This window comes from Babylonia areolata, chromosome 6, assembly GCF_041734735.1.
Source record: "Babylonia areolata isolate BAREFJ2019XMU chromosome 6, ASM4173473v1, whole genome shotgun sequence".
In the NCBI taxonomy this organism is placed as follows: domain Eukaryota; kingdom Metazoa; phylum Mollusca; class Gastropoda; order Neogastropoda; family Buccinidae; genus Babylonia; species Babylonia areolata.
In genome coordinates, this window is record NC_134881.1 from 13316257 (window position 1) to 13336256 (window position 20000).

At 45.6% G+C, this 20000-nt stretch overlaps 1 protein-coding gene across 1 annotated transcript in view; it reads left to right on the forward strand.

The window, feature by feature from the left end:
• The first annotated feature begins 989 nt into the window (after positions 1-989).
• The window catches only part of LOC143283292 (uncharacterized), a 20611-nt gene continuing 1600 nt past the window's right edge, over positions 990-20000 (forward strand). Inside the window, exons 1-3 of the mRNA XM_076589476.1 lie at positions 990-1290; positions 15850-15994; positions 16823-16999. Coding sequence (XP_076445591.1) covers positions 1242-1290; positions 15850-15994; positions 16823-16999 — 371 coding nt within the window. The 5' untranslated portion in view covers positions 990-1241. The remainder of the gene's footprint in view (positions 1291-15849; positions 15995-16822; positions 17000-20000) is intronic.

Genomic DNA, 20000 nt, shown 5'->3' on the forward strand with positions numbered 1-20000 from the left:
GTTTACGAATCACAATCATAAATGAAAAGACGGACATCTGAGAAACACACACACACACACACACGTACGCACGCACGCACGCACGCACACACACACACACACACACACACACACACACACACACACACACACACACACAAACACGACAATGCAGTTATACAATGATACAGAATACAGAATACACAAAGATAATGATGACCACGGACTGTTGATGTATTTTAAGAGCGTTTTCAAACTGTACAGCGAGAGACAAGGTTGGAGTTCAATAAGTCAATCCCTGGAAATGAAAGTTTGATACAATCAAGTGTAAAAAAAAGCAGGCCTGTATGACGCAGGAGTCGTTATGAAAAAGAGTCTGGAAATATTCTGGGCATTAAAACTCTGGCAGCAGAAAGTGCTTCCCGAAAAGGAAAGATATCAAGTTAATTGAAGTCTTGCTGCCATGATCAATGGTGAAGGTTTGACTGACGACGCTTTACGAGTACAGAGATCAAAATTAAGGGCTAAAAGAAACAGCCCTTGCAGAGACAGTGTTGGTTCATAATGGACGGATGGATAATTATAATGAATGCATGCAGAAATAAATTTCGGCATTAAAAATTATTTTTCAGTTTTGTTGTTTTTGTTGTTGTTTTGTTCAAATCGGCGTAACTGGCATGTATGTATGTATATATACATACATATATATATATATTACTTAAGTTATGATCCTTAACAACTCATGTATGTAACACACACACACACACACACACACACGCACACACACACACACACACACACAGGGAGGGAGAGGGAGAGAGAGAGAGAGAGAGAGACAAAAACAAAAACCTAAACAAACAAGATGGTGCCAACACTCACCAGTGACAGAGAGATACCGTAAATCTTCTATTTTACGAGCCACCGCATGAACGTTCACAGATCAGCGTGGGAGCGACCCGATCTGACTCACTTCCGTCGATCTCCGATATTATATAAAGCGTGGCCCGCAGCTGCGTTCGTATCCACTGTGCGCGGTTCTCTTCTTAAAGTCTCACTGTGTTTAAAAGCGAGCGACTCCGATTTCAGAAGGTGGAGAGAAAAAAACCCACTCAGTCCGACTGTTTGGCCTTTGTCTACTACAGCACTGTGTGTCTGTGTGTTGGGTTATTTTTTTTTGCTGCAGACGACTCTTGAGTCTTAGTCTTTCTGTAGAAATATATCACCGGAGACTTAATTCGTCTTCTGTTCGTTTAAGTTTTACCATGAACAACGTTATGAAATCGCTCTTCGTCTGTGCGGTTCTGACTGCAGGTAAGGCATTATGTTTCTGGGTTTGTTTGTTTGTTTGTTTGTCTTTTAGGGTTGTTTATTTGTATTTGTAGGGGGGTGTCACAATACAATGTCCATGAATTGCTGAATAACTTCAAATTAAGCTTTCAGTCTCCCTGGTAAAAGCCGGCACAGAGCAAGCTAGGACTGCTAAACCGGTTGCGCTACAATTTATCTGGGGGGGGGGTTTGTAATTTAACCATACATGACATCCATGGACTGTAATTGACAGAGTTTACCTGCAATGTAAGCATGCAACCCTCCGTTATAACTGGTGTCTTTTCAGAAACGGCCTGTCACTGAAATCTTTTCACGACACGCCCAACACCATAAGAACTAAGCGCCAATGTTAAAGATCCAGTAATCCATGTCAGCGTTCGGTGGGTTATGGAAACGAGAACACACCCAGCATGCACACCCCCGAAAACGGAGTATGGCTGCCTACATGGCGGGGTAAAAATGGTCATACACGTAAAAGCCCACTCGTGTACACACGAGTGAACGTGGTAGTTGCAGCCCACGAACGAAGAAGAAGAATTGTCTCCAAAAAATACTTTGACAGGGTGGACATGTTTAATCTTTAACCACTGGAAAGCTCTTAGGACAAATGTCGGTCGAAGTAGCTGGGGAAAATAATTAAAGTCTTTGTCACCGGGCTATAAATCTGTACGCCTCGAGACGAAGATGATTATCATCTGCATTAAAACTTTCTTTGCAGAAAATGTTTACCGCTGAGGTTAGACATAGTGTGAATTGTAGACTTGTTGCCTCATCATGAAGGTTTGAGGTCGTTTATGAGTATGAAGACAACGGGAACCAGCGCTTGCCGAGTCACACTAACGTTGTTACAACCGAAAACGGAGTATGGTTGCCTACATGGCGTGGTAAAAACGGTCATACACATAAAAGCCCACTCGTGTACATACGAGTGAACGTCGGGGAGCTGCAGCCCACGAACAAAGAAGAAGAAGAAGAAACTAGAGTTGATTAATAATTGATGGATGAGAGAATGTGTGCATGTGAAATAATAAATTTCTTGCATGAGAGATTTTTTATCCTGTTTAAATCGGAATAACGGGTGTATTTTTTTCTAGATACATTTTGCCAGTTTCAATTCTGATTGCTCAAAATTTATGTAATAAAGACAGAGACAATGAGAGAGGGACACACACACACACACACACACACACACACTCTATATATATATATATATATATATATATATATATACTTGCTTTGCTATGACTGAGTTTAGTGTTATTTTGTTATGTATATGTTGTATGTCAAATTTTACCGTTTTGATTATAATTTGAATGTATCACAGACTTCACCACTCTAAATTTCTCTACGAGATAATAAAGGTACTCTGATTCTGATTCTGATCTTAACTACAAACTATACATAGAACTTTTAAATAAAAAATAAATGCCCATTATTATTTTTTTAAGTATTCTTATCTGCACACCACAAAACGAAGCTAATCTATACACTTCACCCCGGTATAATAAATCAACCTTGCTTAAGGGTGTTAATATGCAGATCCAAATATCTCCTCCCCATTGTAAAGGCCAAAAAAAAGAAGAAAAGAAGGCACAGACAGACAGACAGACAGACAGACACACACACACACACACACGCACACACACACACACACACACACACACACACGCGGGGTTATTACATAGACTCACTTTGTTTACACTAGTGAGTCAAAAAGGGGCCAAAAGTTGACAGCAGTGTGTCATGTCATACCCTATATATATATATATGATAGTCAGTCGTGTCCGACTATGACCATCAGAACAGCAGAGGAGGCAGCTGCTGTTCCGACTGTTTGGGCTAGAATTTGATTATAGTGGAGAGTGTCTTGCCCAAGTACATCCCCACTCTCTTGTCCAAGAGGGTTTTAGGACAGTCGGCGTTGGAATGACTCCCAAAGGCCAACTAGCCCACAAGGCTGCAGCACAAAGAGCCAGTGCAATTTTGCCTCCTAGTTTGAGAGTCATTGTCCTTCACAAAAGACTAATCTGTAAATGGTTTCCCATTGACTGGAGAAACCATTGATAATACAGCTCTCACTTTGCTGTTGGGCACGTCATACTCAAACAAGGGTCAAACTGCAGAGGACAAGATATAATGCCTTGTGCAAACCACGTGCGATCAGTGCTGCCGTTTCCTGCACTCTTCCCACGGTCTGACCACGCAGTGAAGGGCCACTGTCAGGAGAAGAGGGGGGGGGGAGGGGGGAGGGGGTTCACAGACACAAGGTCAGCACTGTGACAAACATCGCTGTCCACCGTTGGGTTGTTGTTGTTCTTCTGCGTTCGTGGGCTGCAACTCCCACGTTCACTCGTGTGTACACGAGCGGGCTTTTACGTGTATGACCGTTTTTACTCCGCCATATAGGTAGCCATACTCCGTTTTCGGGAGTGTGCATGCTGGGTATGTTCTTGTTTCCATAACCCACCGAACGCTGACATGGATTACAGGATCTTTAACGTGCGTATTTGATCTTCTGCTTGCGTATACACACGAAGGGGGGGTCAGGCACTAGCAGGTCTGCACATATGTTGACCTGGGAGATCGGAAAAATCTCCACCCTTTACCCACCAGGCGCCGTTACCGAGATTCGAACCCGGGACCCTCAGACTGAAAGTCCAACGCTTTAACCACTCGGCTATTGCGCCCGTCGTTGGGTTGATAGATTTACAACCAATTGGCTTTTGCCCTGAAGGACAACAGTGTTCGATACGTTACTCTTCAAAAGCTGTCCACCCGAGGTTATACCATTGTATGTGACACTGAGCCACAGAACAATGGTATCATATATAGTTCTACTGGTCACACGAACTGGGGTCCAGACAATCACATCGGCGAGCTCAGTTCATCGTGAGTGTCCGAGGCTGTGATAGTATAATGTCAAATTTTAAGCCTTCGTCTCGATCGGTTCGTCGCAGGGGCCAATACTTTTGCTGTTGTCGCTGCGAAAATGTCATAAATCTATTGAGAGGTAAGAGGTATAAAAAAATTAAAAAAAAGTTCTAGTGACGTTCACCTCAGTAGACAACAATAATAGTAGCAGTAGCTGTAGCAATAGTAGTGTTACTAATAATGATAATGGGTGTTTATATTGCTACTAGTACTAATAATGACAATGGGTGTTTATATTGCTACTAGTACTAATAATGATAATGGGTGTTTATATTGCTACTAGTACTAATAATGACAATGGGTGTTTATATTGCTACTAGTACTAATAATGACAATGGGTGTTTATATTGCTACTAGTACTAATAATGACAATGGGTGTTTATATTGCTACTAGTACTAATAATGACAATGGGTGTTTATATTGCTACTAGTACTAATAATGACAATGGGTGTTTATATTGCTACTAGTACTAATAATGATAATGGGTGTTTACATCGCACCCTACCGCCCCAACACAGTGGCCAAGAGTGCAGCTCCAGCAGTTATCAATATGGGGGGGGGGGGGGGGGGAGAGAGAGAGAGAGAGAGAGAGAGAGAGAGAGAGAGAGAGACGGGGGGTTCTTTACAAATCGAGGAACTACAATCAAGATTTATGGTCAGCTTCACATTAACATTCCCCTTGACATCAGGGAAAACAGCACCACCACTCTCCTCCTCCACCCGACTCTGTCCTCTGCCGCTGTCTGGGATTCCGCCAGGTTCATGCCTGACCATTCCTGTATGTCCTTCCACCTGTTTCTCTGTCCATTCCTGTATATCCCCCCACCTCTTTCTCTGTCCATTCCTGTATATCCTCCCACCTCTTTCTCTGACCATTCCTGTATATCCTCCCACCTCTTTCTCTGTCCATTCCTGTATATCCTCCCACCTCTTTCTCTGTCCATTCCTGTATATCCTCCCACCTCTTTCTCTGTCCATTCCTGTATATCCCCCACCTCTTTCTCTGTCCATTCCTGTATATCCCCCACCTCTTTCTCTGTCCGTTCCTGTATATCCTCCCACCTCTTTCTCTGTCCATTCCTGTATATCCTCCCACCTCTTTCTCTGTCCATTCCTGTATATCCCCCCACCTCTTTCTCTGTCCATTCCTGTATATCCTCCCACCTCTTTCTTTGTCCATTCCTGTATATCCCCCCACCTCTTTCTCTGTCCATTCCTGTATATCCCCCCACCTCTTTCTCTGACCATTCCTGTATATCCTCCCACCTCTTTCTTTGTCCATTATTGTATATCCCCCCACCTCTTTCTCTGTCCATTCCTGTATGTCCCCCACCTCTTTCTCTGTCCATTCCTGTATATCCTCCCACCTCTTTCTCTGTCCATTCCTGTATATCCTCGCACCTCTTTCTCTGACCATTCCTGTATATCCTCCCACCTCTTTCTCTGTCCATTCCTGTATATCCTCCCACCTCTTTCTCTGTCCATTCCTGTATGTCCTCCCACCTCTTTCTCTGTTTTCCTTGTTCGCAGCTTGCTCTGACTGCCCCTTGCAAGAAGATCTTTTGCGAGTCCTGTTGAGCGGGAAACATGCCTATGCCACTTCACTTTCTGTTTCTTGACAACGGTGCGGAGGTCATCATGTGGTCCCCTTGCATGACGGATTCTTGATTCTTGCTGCGGACTTCTTCGTTTGTCACATGATAATAGTGTGTACTGGGTGCACGAGATTCCGTAGCATCTTACATGCTAGTATCTTTCTTTGCATTTTCTGCTGAGAGTGTCCACGTTTCGCAGGCAAACAGGAAGGAAGACAAACTGGGCAAGGGAGCGCATTTGGTAGATCTTGGAGCGCACTCATGATGCCTAGATCTTGGAGCGCACTCATGATGCCTTGATCTTGGAGCGCACTCATGATGCCTTGATCTTGGAGCGCACTCATGATGCCTAGATCTTGGAGCGCACTCATGATGCCTAGATCTTGGAGCGCACTGATGATGCCTAGATCTTGGAGCGCACTGATGATGCCTAGATCTTGGAGCGCACTGATGATGCCTCTCTCTCCAGATGGTTTGGAGTCGTGCTGTCGCAGCTGCTGTTTGTGCAGTCCTCGCCACAATCGCAGGTCGTCAGCCTTCAATCCCATACGATGGCGCCAAGGTGCTTGAATTTCACTGTTTCTAAACTTGACATTAAAGTTTGTAGTACTTAGGATGCTGTTGGTCACGACTTTTAGTCTTTTCGGCACTGATTTCCACGCGAAATGCAGAGGCCGCTTTGTGCAGATGTTCCACCAAGCTGCCCAATTCATCTTCACTCCCTGCATGACCATCAGTATAATCCGCAAAGGCAGACTGGTGATCGTTCTTTCCCCAGTGGAAACTGTGCCTTCATCATCATGTAACTTAAAACAAGACAAATGGAATATTATCTCAGTGACAAAACACGCACGCACGCGGGCACACACTCATGCACACACACACACACACACACACACTGACGCACACGCGCGCGCGCGCGCACACACACACACACACACACACACACACACACAAATACAAAAGCCAACACACATGCGGGCAGTAATAGTACAGATGCGTTTCGAGGACTAAGGTATAAAAGCACGCTGTTCTTTGTATTCCACGTTTGTGTGTAGACTAAATATAATTCCTTGTAAAACAAACAACAAAAAACAAACAAACAAATGAAAAACGCCCATTACCTCTGGTACATACAGCTAACCCGTTTTCCGTGTGTAGGCAACACGTCCTTCTGGTTGGTTTTGTTTACTTTGTGTCTGCTTCAAGTGCAAGCTGGTTCAGTTTGCTTCCTGATGTCAGATAAGGGATCCCCCCCCCACCTCTCTCTCTCTCTTTCTCTCTCTCCCTCTCTCCTTCTCTCTCTCCCTCCCTTTCCCTACCCCTCTTTCTCTCTCTCCCTCTTTCTCTCTCTCTCTTTCCCTCTCTCTCTCTCCCTCCCTCTCTCCTTCTATCTCTGTCTCCCTCTCCCGCTCTTTCTCTCCCTCCCTCTCTCTCTCCCTCCCTCTCTCTCTCCCTCTCTTTCTATCTCCCTCTCTCTCTTTCCCTCTCTCTCTCTCCCTCCCTCTCTCTCTCCCTCCCCCTCTCTCTCCCTCTCTTTCTATCTCCCTCTCTCTCTTTCCCTCTCTCTCTCTCCCTCCCTCTCTCCTTCTCTCTCCCTCTCCCTCCCTCTCTCTCTCTTCCTCTCTCTCTCCCCCTCTATCCATCCCTCTCGACTCAGTCCCACTTCTCGTTCCGTTTCTGCAAATGAAAAATTTAATACATATACAAATACGCACTAAAAAAAAAAAAAAAAAAAAAAAAAAAACCCGAGACCAGCTGAGTGCATAGACTCATTTTCTTCAAGCACGGGAATTATACGAAGAGAGTGCTTTGATAACCTCCATACAGTTGGCAGAAAAGAAAAGAAAAGTTATTTTTACATCAAGTGGATGAATGACCTCACCACCATCCATTAGGTTACAAGAACGAAAGAGAGTGTTTTGTTTCTCCTCCATGTGCCCCTCCCCCCCCCACCCGCACCCCCCCCCCCCCCCCCCCTACACACACACGAATGCACACACGAACACACACACACGAATGCACACACACACATACACGTGCACACACACACACACACGAATGCGCGCGCGCACACACACACACACACACAAATACAAAAGCCAGCACACATGCGGGCAGTAATGGTACAGATGTGTTTCGAGGACTAAGGTATGAAAGCACGCTGTTCTTTTGTATTCCACGTTTGTGTGTAGACTAAATATAATTCCTTGTAAAAAAAAAAAAAAAAAAAAAAAAACAACAATGAAAAACGCCCATTACCTCTGCTACATACAGCTAACCCGTTTTCCGTGTGTAGGCAACACGTCCTTCTGGTTGGTTTTGTTTACTTTGTGTCTGCTTCAAGTGCATGCTGTCTGGTTCAGTTTGCTTTCCGATGTCAGATAAGGGATGCCCCCCTCCCCCTCTCTTTCTCTCTCCATCTCTCTCTCCCTCTCTTTCTCTCTCTTCCTCTCTCCTTCTCTCTCTCTCTCTCCCGCTCTCTCTCCCCTTCTCTTTCTCTCCCTCCCTCTTTCTCCTCTCTCTCTCCCTTTCCCCCTCTCCCTCCCTCTCTCTCTCTCTCTCCCTCTATCCATCCCTCTCGATTCAGTCCCACTTCTCTCGTTCCGTTTCTGCAAATGAAAAATTTAATCAATATACAAATACGCACTTAAAAAAACCAAAAAAAAACAAAAAACAAACCCGAGACCAGCTGAGTACACAGACTCATTTTCCACAAGCACGTGAATTATACGAAGAGAGTGCTTTGATAACCCCTATACAGTTGGCAGAAAAGACAAGAAAAGAGTTATTTTTACATCAAGTGGATGAATGACCTCAGCACCATCCATCAGGTTACAAGAACGAAAGAGAGCGTTTTGTTTCTCCTCCATGTGCCCCTCCCCCCCCCCCACCCGCACCCCCCCCCCTACACACACACGAATGCACACACGAACACACACACACACACGAATGCACACACACACATACACGTGCACACACACACACACACGAATGCGCGCGCGCACACACACACACACACACACACACAAATACAAAAGCCAGCACACATGCGGGCAGTAATAGTACAGATGTGTTTCGAGGACTAAGGTATGAAAGCACGCTGTTCTTTTGTATTCCACGTTTGTGTGTAGACTAAATATAATTCCTTGTAAAAAAAAACAACCAAAAAACAAACAAATGAAAAACGCCCATTACCTCTGCTACATACAGCTAACCCGTTTTCCGTGTGTAGGCAACACGTCCTTCTGGTTGGTTTTGTTTACTTTGTGTCTGCTTCAAGTGCATGCTGTCTGGTTCAGTTTGCTTTCCGATGTCAGATAAGGGATGCCCCCCTCCCCCTCTCTTTCTCTCTCTCCATCTCCCTCTCTTTCTCTCTCTCCATCTCCCCCTCTTTCTCTCTCTCCCTCTCCGCCCTCTGTCTCTCCCTCTCTTTCTCTCTCTTCCTCTCTCTCTCTCTCTCCCTCTCTCTCCCCCCTCTCTCTCTCTCCCTCCCCCTCTTTCTCTCTTTCCCTCTCTCTCTCTCCCTCCCTCTCTCCTTCTCTCTCTCCCTCTCCCGCTCTTTCTCTCCCTCCCTCTCTCTCTCCCTCCCTCTCTCTCTCCCTCCCTCTCTCTCTCCCTCTCTCTCTTTCCCTCTCTCTCTCTTCCTCCCTCTCTCTCCTCCTCTCTCTCTTCCTCTCTCTCCCTCCCTCTCTCTCTCTTCCTCTCTCTCTCCCTCTATCCATCCCTCTCGACTCAGTCCCACTTCTCTCGTTCCGTTTCTGCAAATGAAAAATTTAATACATATACAAATACGCACAAAAAAACAAAAAAAACAAAAACCGACCAGCTGAGTACATTTTACACAAGCACGGGAATTATACGAAGAGAGTGCTTTGATAACCCCTATACAGTTGGCAGAAAAGAAAAGAAAAGAGTTATTTTTACATCAAGTGTATGTATGACCTCAGCACTGTCCATAAAGTTACAAGAACGAAAGAGAGCGTTTTGTTTCTCCTCCATGTGCCCCTTCCCCCCCTCCACCACACACACACACGCACACACACACACGAATGCGCGCACGCACACACACACACACACGAATACACATACACACTTGTATGTATGTACACGTGTGTATGCGTGCGCGCTGTGTGTGTGTGTGTGTGTACACGTGTGTGTGTGTGTGTGTGTGTGTGCACGCGCGCGCGCGCATCAGTTTCGTGTTCCTTACGTGTCCTCTGTGCTGTCGTCCTTTCCTCTTTTCGTTTTATTGTTCCCAATGTTTACCCATAGGAGCGCGATAATGCTGAAAGAGGGGAAATATATATATATACAAATAAAGAGAGAGAAAGAGAGACAGGGAGAAAATATATACAAATAAAGAGAGACAGAGACGGAGACAGACAGACAGACAGAGAGATAGTAGTGTGGGGTTGGGTAGGTCTGAAAAAGAGGTGGGGGGAGGGGGTGACTAAAAGTCGTCTTGACTCTTCCCTAAACAGCTCAGACTTGGACATAATATAATTTATGGGGGCATATATAGTCGTCACTTTCCCTGTCCCCGTCCTCTCTCGAGAGGTAAAAAAACATTGGAAATAAAAGTTGCTAGTCTGGGAGTGAGTACAGTTAATATCTCTCTCATTCTCTGTGTGTGTGTGTGTGTGTGTGTGTGTGTGTTTATCAAGTGCGTGTTTTTATTCTAAATAATTTTCTTCTTGGGTAAAGAGTGTGGGAGACAGAGACAGAGACAGACAGACAGAGACAGGGAGAACATGTGGTACAGACAGACAGGTACCTGTCACTCGGTGTTTGTGGATATTTGTTTCCACAAATATTTATGTTTATTTGCTTGACCTTCGAACGAACCCAAGACGTTGGTCAGGCCTTGACAGCCCACCCTGGGCTGACCCTAAAGCGACCCGGGAGACTCCCGTACCGTGTGCCGCCTCTCCCCCCATCCAGTAGCCTGAGGTCATCCCCAGCAGTGTCCTGAATCGTTTATGGCACGTACTACCGACTGCAGTGACCAGGCCCCCGTGGTCAGTGTGTGTGTGGAGGGGCGGAGGGGGGTACGGGGTGGGCGGGGGGTAGGGGGGCGTGTCACCGTCCCCATCCACACAGAGGGGGCCCGGATTGTCTGGCCGGTCACTGAAATGACAGTCAAGGAGGTGGTGGTTGTCGGTGAAGGTGGCTGTGTGTATTAAAAACGAGTGGGGGTGTATTTTGGACAGGTATACAGGCTTCACAAACAGTTAAGGACCATTTCAAAAAGTATGTATATTGATATAAAATGTGTCTTGAGTGATTCAAATTCTACATATTGCACACTACCACAAGCCTCATCCAACACACTAACAGCTGTTTGAGGCACACGGGCACCCTGCACAGCTTTGAGACACGGGCATGAAAAAAAGATATTTCAGCCAAATGTTTACAGCTATTCAATGGTTTATGAACGATTACTGTGCTCTTCAATGATAAACCAAGTAAATGGGCGTACAAGAACGCGCCTCTGGTCATGAGTAGTGCTCACAGCATTGAGAACACACACCGCTGTTATCCGAAAATTCAGCATCATTTCATACTGCCCTGAAAAAGACAAACATGTGGAGTGATGGCCTGGAGGTAACGCGTCCCGCCTAGGAAGCGAGAGAATCTGAGCGCGCTGGTTCGAATCACGGCTCTGCCGCCGATATTTTCTCCCACTCCACTAGACCTTGAGTGGTGGTCTGGACGCTAGTCATTTGGATGAGACGATAAACCCGAGGTCCCGTGTGCAGCATGCACTTCGCGCACGTGAAAGAACCCACGGCAACAAAAGGGTTGTCCCTGGCAAAATTCTGTAGAAAATTCCACTTCGATAGGAAAACAAATATAACTGCATGCAGGAAAAAAGAAAAAGAAAAAAAGGGGGTGGGTGGGGAGGGGGGTGGCGCTCTCAGTGTAGCGACGCGCTCTCCCTGGGGAGAGCAGCCCGAATTTCACACAGAGAAATCTGTTGTGATAAAAAAACAAATGAAAAACTACAATGCAAATACAATACAAATACAATACAAAATAACTGTGCAAGTTCTGAAATGGTCCTCGACTTCTTCTTTTTTTTATCAACCCTGGATGTCCAGACCTAGGGGAGACAATCCAGGTGGACAAGGCACCCTGCGGTCATCTGGGCTGTATGTAAGCCACGCCATCAATTTTTGTTTCTGGTTCAGGACCCCACCCCACCCCACCCCACCACCACCCTCGGACAACGAAACCTTCGCGAAACATGTATGACCCGAACACTGAACAGCTTGACCATAAGGATGCAAGAGCTAACATGTTAAAACTCTGAGTCTGGTCGACAGGAGAGAGAGAGAGAGAGGGGGGGTTGGGGGAGGGGTGGGGGAGGAAGTCGGTTAATACCATACCAGTCCCTTTAAGCATCCTGTAGTCGATCCCTTTCTGGGGGGGATATGGGGGGGGGGGCGGTGTTGCCCTGGGTGCCCTGCAGAACTGACACCCTACGGACTATTCCCATCAAAGTAAAGACTCTGTGACTGCCATCTAAACCGCTGACGCCAGCAGGAGATACCGCCACTTCAGTTAAACTGTAGGCCAGCCAGCCTCCGACCCCCCCTCCCTCCCCTCACACACACACACACACACACACACACACACACACACACACATCTTCCCCTCTCGGTAGAGACTTCATGAATATAGGCATGTAGTTTAAAGGAACCTGTCTTCGAAAACGGACTGTGTGTGTGTGGTCCCAAGGACACTGATACCATCTGGGTCTGTGTCTACAAAACTTCACACACGAGGTGTGTGTCGCTCTATACTTCAGGTCCGCGGGCAGAAAAGGTGGAGAAACTTTCGAGGCAATAAACAATAAACACGTGTCCTCTGTTCATGTCTGAGGAGGGGGTGGTGGGGAGGGTGAAGGTCAGGTGTTAGCCTGGCGGCTAAAAATAGGACTGTAAGCTGATGTTGAAGGGGGCACACACACACACACACACGCACGCACGCACCCACCCACCCACACGCTAAAACACCAACAAGCGCACGTTCGCCCATACGCGCACAGACAAGACAGTTTAGAACTTTAGGTACCAGAATAATCAATTCATATGATTGTGGGCCCACAACAACGAAGAAGAAGAACGTTTGTTAAAAGTGTAAGCTTAGTACGACTTCAAACCAGTCTGCTTCTCACTCTGTACAGTCCGTTGTCTGAGCAAGTCAACCTCTGTCACTAGCTGTCTGTCAAAACCAATCCGCGTTGTGAATGAGGTGTGGGGTAAACTATACAAACATATCAATCATATTTTTTCGAAAAATAAAATATATGGACTGAAGGATGTGAAACCAACCCCATTACACGTCAGTTACTATGGTGGATGAGGGAGGGATGCACTGGGATTATTGTTTCTTCCCCCCTCCCCTCCCCTCAGTTGTCATTCGGATGAGACAATAAACTGAGGTCCCGTGTGCAGCATGCACTTAGCGCACGTAAAAGAACCCACGGCAACAAAAGGGTTGTTCCTGGCAAAATTCTGTAGAAAAATCCATTTTGATAGGAAAAACAAAACTGCACGCAGAAAAAAATACCAAAAAAATGGGTGGCGCTGTAGTGTAGCGACGCGCTCTCCCTGGGGTGAGCAGCTCGAATTTCACACAGAGAAATCTGTTGTGATAAAAAGAAATACAAATACAAACTAACAGCACACAGAGAAGCTAACCTGAAGCACTTTCAAACACCCTTCAACGAGCGGAACACCCAGGCAGGCTAGCAGCAGACTTGGACAAATATAATATCATTACACCAGTACGAATGTGACAATGGGCCTGTATGGAATAATAAAGCAGGATACCGTTCACATGCATATCGTGAAACCTATCTTCGCACTTGACATTACGACTGAAAACACGCAACTGACCACACACACACACACACACACACACACACACAGGGTCATCCTCACCTTCTATACATTTATCTTTAGCCATGGAATGGCCGCCACAATCCACTTATTGTCGCCTTTTGGGGTTGCGTGCAGACGGCAATCCACAACCAAAAAAGACAAAAACCGTGACAGACGAGGACAAAACCGTGCAACCCTGAAAGACAAGGATATATACATCCACATTTCTTCCCTTCTTCTCCTCTGTGTGACTGGCAGAGTGAGTGAACGTCCACACCTTGACTTGACTTGACTATTAGACGGTTGAGGCCCTGTCAAGGGCCTGTTCGTCGTCCGAGATCTATTAATTAAACTTACGTGCATGCGACGTGCGGGCAGTGGCAAGTACAATGGTGGTTAGCACTGGCAGGCAGGAACATACACTGAAGGCAGCTCAGTCCAGTAGCTTTCCAAGCGGTTTTTAAGAGAGTCGAACAGATGGTGCCGTCACCACACAGACTGGCAAATCTATTCCAGGTGTTAACAACTCTTTCATTGAAGTAATTTGCTCTGATGTTAGGATGTTAACACTGTTCATTCCGTCTTGAGAGAGGGGGGAAAATGTGGACATTGCCACTTAACAGACTTCATCATCTCATTTGAGACATTGTTTATTCCGTTAAGACCTAGCACAAAGTAGCACACATAATATAGAAATATTACCGCCTGTCCAAATGTGTGAATGGAATAATATGCCTACATGTATGGTGGAATGAAGCAGGATATAATTCGTAGGCAACCAAACGAACATATCTGCACAACCGTTACCGACATTCACAAAGTATTATTGCATTGACGACACGACACTACACACACACACACACACACACACTGACACACACGCACAAAAATTTAAGCATTTTATCTAAACTCCGGCGTTTATCTCCACAACGGCGCAGTACTTACTCATTTCAACAGCTTGTGGTAGCATGCACAGAGACTGATATCCATCACACACACACACACACATGCCGTACACGAACGCTCCAAGCTGACACACTCCTGTCGAAACTACCTCCCCGGACGAACGCTGGCCCGATTAAAAAAAAAAAAAAAAAAGTGCAGTGTCCCGAACATCGGAAGTGTTCGATCGTCCAACGTAAACACACTGCACGAAATGCACGTGCTTCACGGGCCGGGAATGAGCTCAGTGTTAAAAAACAAACAAACAACAAAAAACGCAGGTTCGGGGTGAGCGATTTTTTGGGAGTGGTGTGGTGGCTGGTTGGAGGGTGGTGGGAGTTAGGGGGAGGGGCAGAGTGTGTTCAGCTCACATGCAGACGCAATCAAAACTGCTGGAGTCGATCAAGTGTCTGTTCGACTGAGTTCATGATCAATAAATGATGATTAAAATTTAATGATGATGATGATGGCATATATACTATCCAAGTTTAACATCCCTAATTCCTGGAGCTATATGCACGATACATTTCGTGCATATGGCAACGCAGGCATGAAGTATAACATAAACAATGGTTAAATTGACCGTTGTCATCTACTCTAGAGTTAGTAAATTGTGGTGATGTTAAAATTGGATATTACCGATGATGATTATTGTTTTTGTTGTTGGTCATAATAATCAATGTTGCTGATGATATGATGGCTATAATAACGATAATAATAAGAACAACAATAACAATAATAATAAGATATTTGATCTCCTGGCCTCATTGTTCATTAATCTCAAGTTGAAAAACCACCGAGGCTACCATGTGTTCTGTAATGTCCGTGTGTTCTGTGTGGCTTGTTCAGGATTAAAGAGGCTACGCCAGCCTTGAATAAAAAGCTAATTTGTGTTTGCACATTTCTTCTGTCATTGCTGCTGTGTGCACATGTCAAATGATCGGTATAAGAGCAAGCCCGGCGCCTCCTTTTTTTGGGGGGAAGTGTCTGGGTTTGTTCCAATGTACCTTTTATTTACCTGTGTGCTAGCTGAATTGGCAGCGTAAGCAGCATTGGCTTGAAGTTATGTACCTTGTGTGTGGAGAGAGTTACCACTCTTTACTTTTTGTTAATAATAATAAGTTCATTAACCAACACAACATATATTCACCCAAACACAACAAACAAACTCAAATTGCAGGCCTGGTGACAGTTACGGTGAGCGGGGAGGAGTTTGACTGTGACAACTTCAACCCCATGATCTGCACTATGGACGCCATCATGTACTGTCTGACCAACGGGACCATCGTCACAGGCCGCTGCTACGCCCAGAGAGCTGTGTGTCTGTGAGTTCAGTTCACTTCAGTTCAGTTCACTTCAGTTCACATACCCCTGCTGGCCGCGCAGCTAGCTGCCCAGGTGTGGGCAGCGTCGGTCAGTTCCAGGTGGTCAGGTCGTGTGTCTGACTGTTGAGGAAGTCCCGGTTTTGGGGTTTAATAAAAGATAATAATAATTATTTATTTTATTTTATTTTTTGTTTGTTTTTTGTGTCTTTCTTTTTAGGGGAGTGTGGGGGGGGTCTTTTTCCTTTTCTTTTCTTTTTCTTTGAGGCTCGTTTTTAAGCAGTGCGCACATGTTGCACACTGGCAATATATAGGTGCGCGCGAGCACACATTACACGCACGCATGCTCGCACACACACACACACACACACACACATTGACTGTACTCGTTTACTTCAGTATATTCAAAGAGCGGAGCCCAGGACCCCAAGAGCGTGATTTTTGTTTTGTTTTTGGTATAATATATATATATATATATATATACATGTGTGTGTGTGTGTGTGTGCGCGCGCGCGCGCATAACCTCTTCTCCTTCTTCTTCTTCTGCGTTCGTGGGCTGCAACTCCCACGTTCACTCGTATGCACACGAGTGGGCTTTTACGTGTATGACCGTTTTTACCCCGCCATGTAGGCAGCCATACTCCGTTTTCGGGGGTGCGCGCATAACCGACACACACTCCTCCCCCTATACCCCCCTATACCCCAAACACACAACCAGCTACACACCCACCACCACTTCCCAGGGGCATCCCGCCCACTCACACACACACACTGCAGTGTATGTACAACAAACACGTTCCGTTCCTCTCTCTCTCTCCCCTGTGTGTGCAGCGAGGGCAAGACACTGGACTCGACATTCGCGGCGTGTGGCCACAGTGACACAGGTCACTTCGACTGCCAGAACTACCAGGCCAACCCGTTGCTGTGCACCAAGGACCTCATCCCTTTCTGCCTGTCCAACGGGACTGTGGTGAGGGGCACCTGCCGTGCCAAACAGGCCGTCTGCAAGTATGTATATGAATTATCGTATGGCGCTAACTTCGAGCCAAGGTTCTAACTTTTTTGACAGTTCCACGTGACTAAAATTAGTGCCTACGTTGACCGAGTAGCAGTATCTGTAGCAGTGTAGCAGTAGCAGTAGCTCAAGGAGGCAGTCACTGCGTTCGGTCAAATCCATTTTTATAAGCTGACACCACATCTGCTAAGCAGATGCCTGACCAGCAGCGTAACCCAACGCGCTTTGTCAGGCCTTGAGAAAAAATAGAATAAAATTAAATTAAAATTAAATAAATAAAATAGAATTTTTTTTTTTAAATAAAAAATAATAATAATGAATAAATAAATAAATAAAAAAATAATAATAATGATAATATGGTATACGTTGACCGAACTACGCCATTGGTCAGTTCCATACTATACTGCACAAAGTTAGTAGCGGGTTACGACCATACTAGGCTCTTCTGTCCGAGCAATGCAACTGGCTCCTTAGTTTACCAATGAAGAATAGGTTTGAGTTGGAGCGGGAAGATTCTTTGTGTGTGTGTGTGTGTGTGTGTGTGTGTGTGTGTGTGTGTGTGTGTGTGTGTATTTGTGTGCTTTTAGTATGCATTCGTCTTTTTTTTTCTTTCTTTTTTTTTAACGCCCAGGGCTTTTGTTTCATTAGATTGGGCATATCAAAATAATGTCCTTTTATTGACGGTACAGGTTATAATCAGTATGTTTATAATCCAGACACTTTAAAGAAACCGTTCAGATTCTGTTTTGTGTTCACTGAACCAAACAAACATTGATGAAGGAAAAATCGGAACAGATGCAGGATGTTAGTGGACGTCTTATATTTACAGCTTAGTCTTTTTGTGAAGGACTATAACTCTCAAACTAAGAGGCAAAATTGCACTGGCTCTTAGTGCTGCAGCCTTGTGGGCTAGTTGGCCTTTGGGAACCATCCCAACGCCGACTATCCTAAAACCCTCTTGGCCGAGAGAGTGGGAATGTAACTTGGGCTAGACACTCTCCACTATAATCAAATTCTAGCCCAAATAGTCGGAACAGCAGTTGGCTCCTCTGCTGTTCTGATGGTCATAGTCGGACACGACTGACTGCAGGCAATATGGCAACTTTTTTTTCTCTCTCTCTCTCCTTTTTTTTTCCAGGACGTCTTGTATGCACTCAAACTTTTGAAAGGCCCTGTGGCCTTTTACGGCAACAGGGGCAAGACTTCATATCCGCTGTGTCTAGGGCTTGGCAATAGGGGCAGAGACGTCATATCCGCTGTGTCTGGGGCTTGGCAATAGGGACAGTGACTTCATATCCACTGTGTCTAGGGCTTGGCAATAGGGGCAGTGACTTCATATCCGCTGTGTCTAGGGCTTGGCAATAGGGACAGTGACTTCATATCCACTGTGTCTAGGGCTTGGCAATAGGGACAGTGACTTCATATCCGCTGTGTCTAGGATTGGCAATAGGAGCAGACTTTATATCCGCTGTGTCTAGGGCTTTGCAACAGGGACAATGACTTCATATCCGCTGTGTCTAGGATTGGCAATAGGAGCAGACTTTATATCAGCTGTGTTAAGGGCTTGGCAATAGGGACAGTGACTTCATATCCGCTGTGTCTAGGGCTTGGCAATAGGGACAATGACTTCATATATCCGCTGTGTCTAGGGCTTGGCAATAGGGACAGTGACTTCATATCCGCTGTGTCCAGGGCTTGGCAACAGGAACAGTGACTTCATATCTACTCTATCTAGGGCTTGGCAACAGGGACAATGACTTCATATCTACTCTGTCTAGGGCTTGGCAATAGGGACAGTGACTTCATATCTACTGTGTCTAGGGCTTGGCAATAGGGACAGTGACTTCATATCTACTCTGTCTAGGGCTTGGCAATAGGGACAGTGACTTCATATCTACTGTGTCTAGGGCTTGGCAATAGGGACAGTGACTTCATATCTACTGTGTCTAGGGCTTGGCAATAGGGACAGTGACTTCATATCTACTCTGTCTAGGGCTTGGCAACAGGGACAGTGACTTCATATCTACTGTGTCTAGGGCTTGGTAATAGGGACAGTGACTTCATATCTACTGTGTCTAGGGCGTGGCAATAGGGAAGCAGGACCCAATCCTCTCCGCTTCCACAAAGAAGAACTTGAAGAATAGATCAAAACCAGTTGTGGTTTATCTTTTAATCTTTAAAGTGGAGTGATGGCCTAGAGGTAACGCGTCAGCCTAGGAAGCGAGAGAATCTGAGCGCGCTGGTTCGAATCACGGCTCAGCCGCAGATACTCTCTCCCACTCCACTAGACCTTGAGTGGTGGTCTGGACGCTAGTCATTCGGATGAGACGATAAATCGAGGTCCCTTGTGCAGCATGCTCTTAGCGCACGTAAAAGAACCCACGGCAACAAAACGGTTGTTCCTGGCAAAATTCTGTAGAAAAATCCACTTCGATAGGAAAAACAAGAAAAAAAATACAAAAAATGGGTGGCGCTGTAGTGTAGTGACGCGTTCTCCCTGGGGAGAGCAGCCCGAATTTCACACAGAGAAATCTGTTGTGACAAAAAGAGAAATACAATACAATACAATATAATAAAAAGAATTGATTTGCGCTGGGGGTAAGGGGGGAGAGAAGGGATAGGAGTGGGGAATGGGGGGCGAGGGCAGGGGGGGGGTAAAAAAAAAAAAAGGAAAAGATCTCTCATTGAGACCTGAGACCTGTTTTTACGCTTCTTCCCCTTCTTTACAAAAACAGAGACGTCACGGACTGGATTCATTTCCCACACTCTACTTTTGCAGATCATGCACCATCATCCAATGAGCCCGACAAGCTTGCAGTCGTGCCATGTCCAGTTTTTAATCTTGGGATTTTCTATCCGAAAGTTTTGTCACTTATGATCTAAAACACCGCCTTGTTCCACACACTTTTGACCCCGACTACGGACAGCCAGTGGATAATGATTTCTCCAGCGTGTGCACGTATGTTGTCGTGCAAGCATGCAAGTCAATCCTCC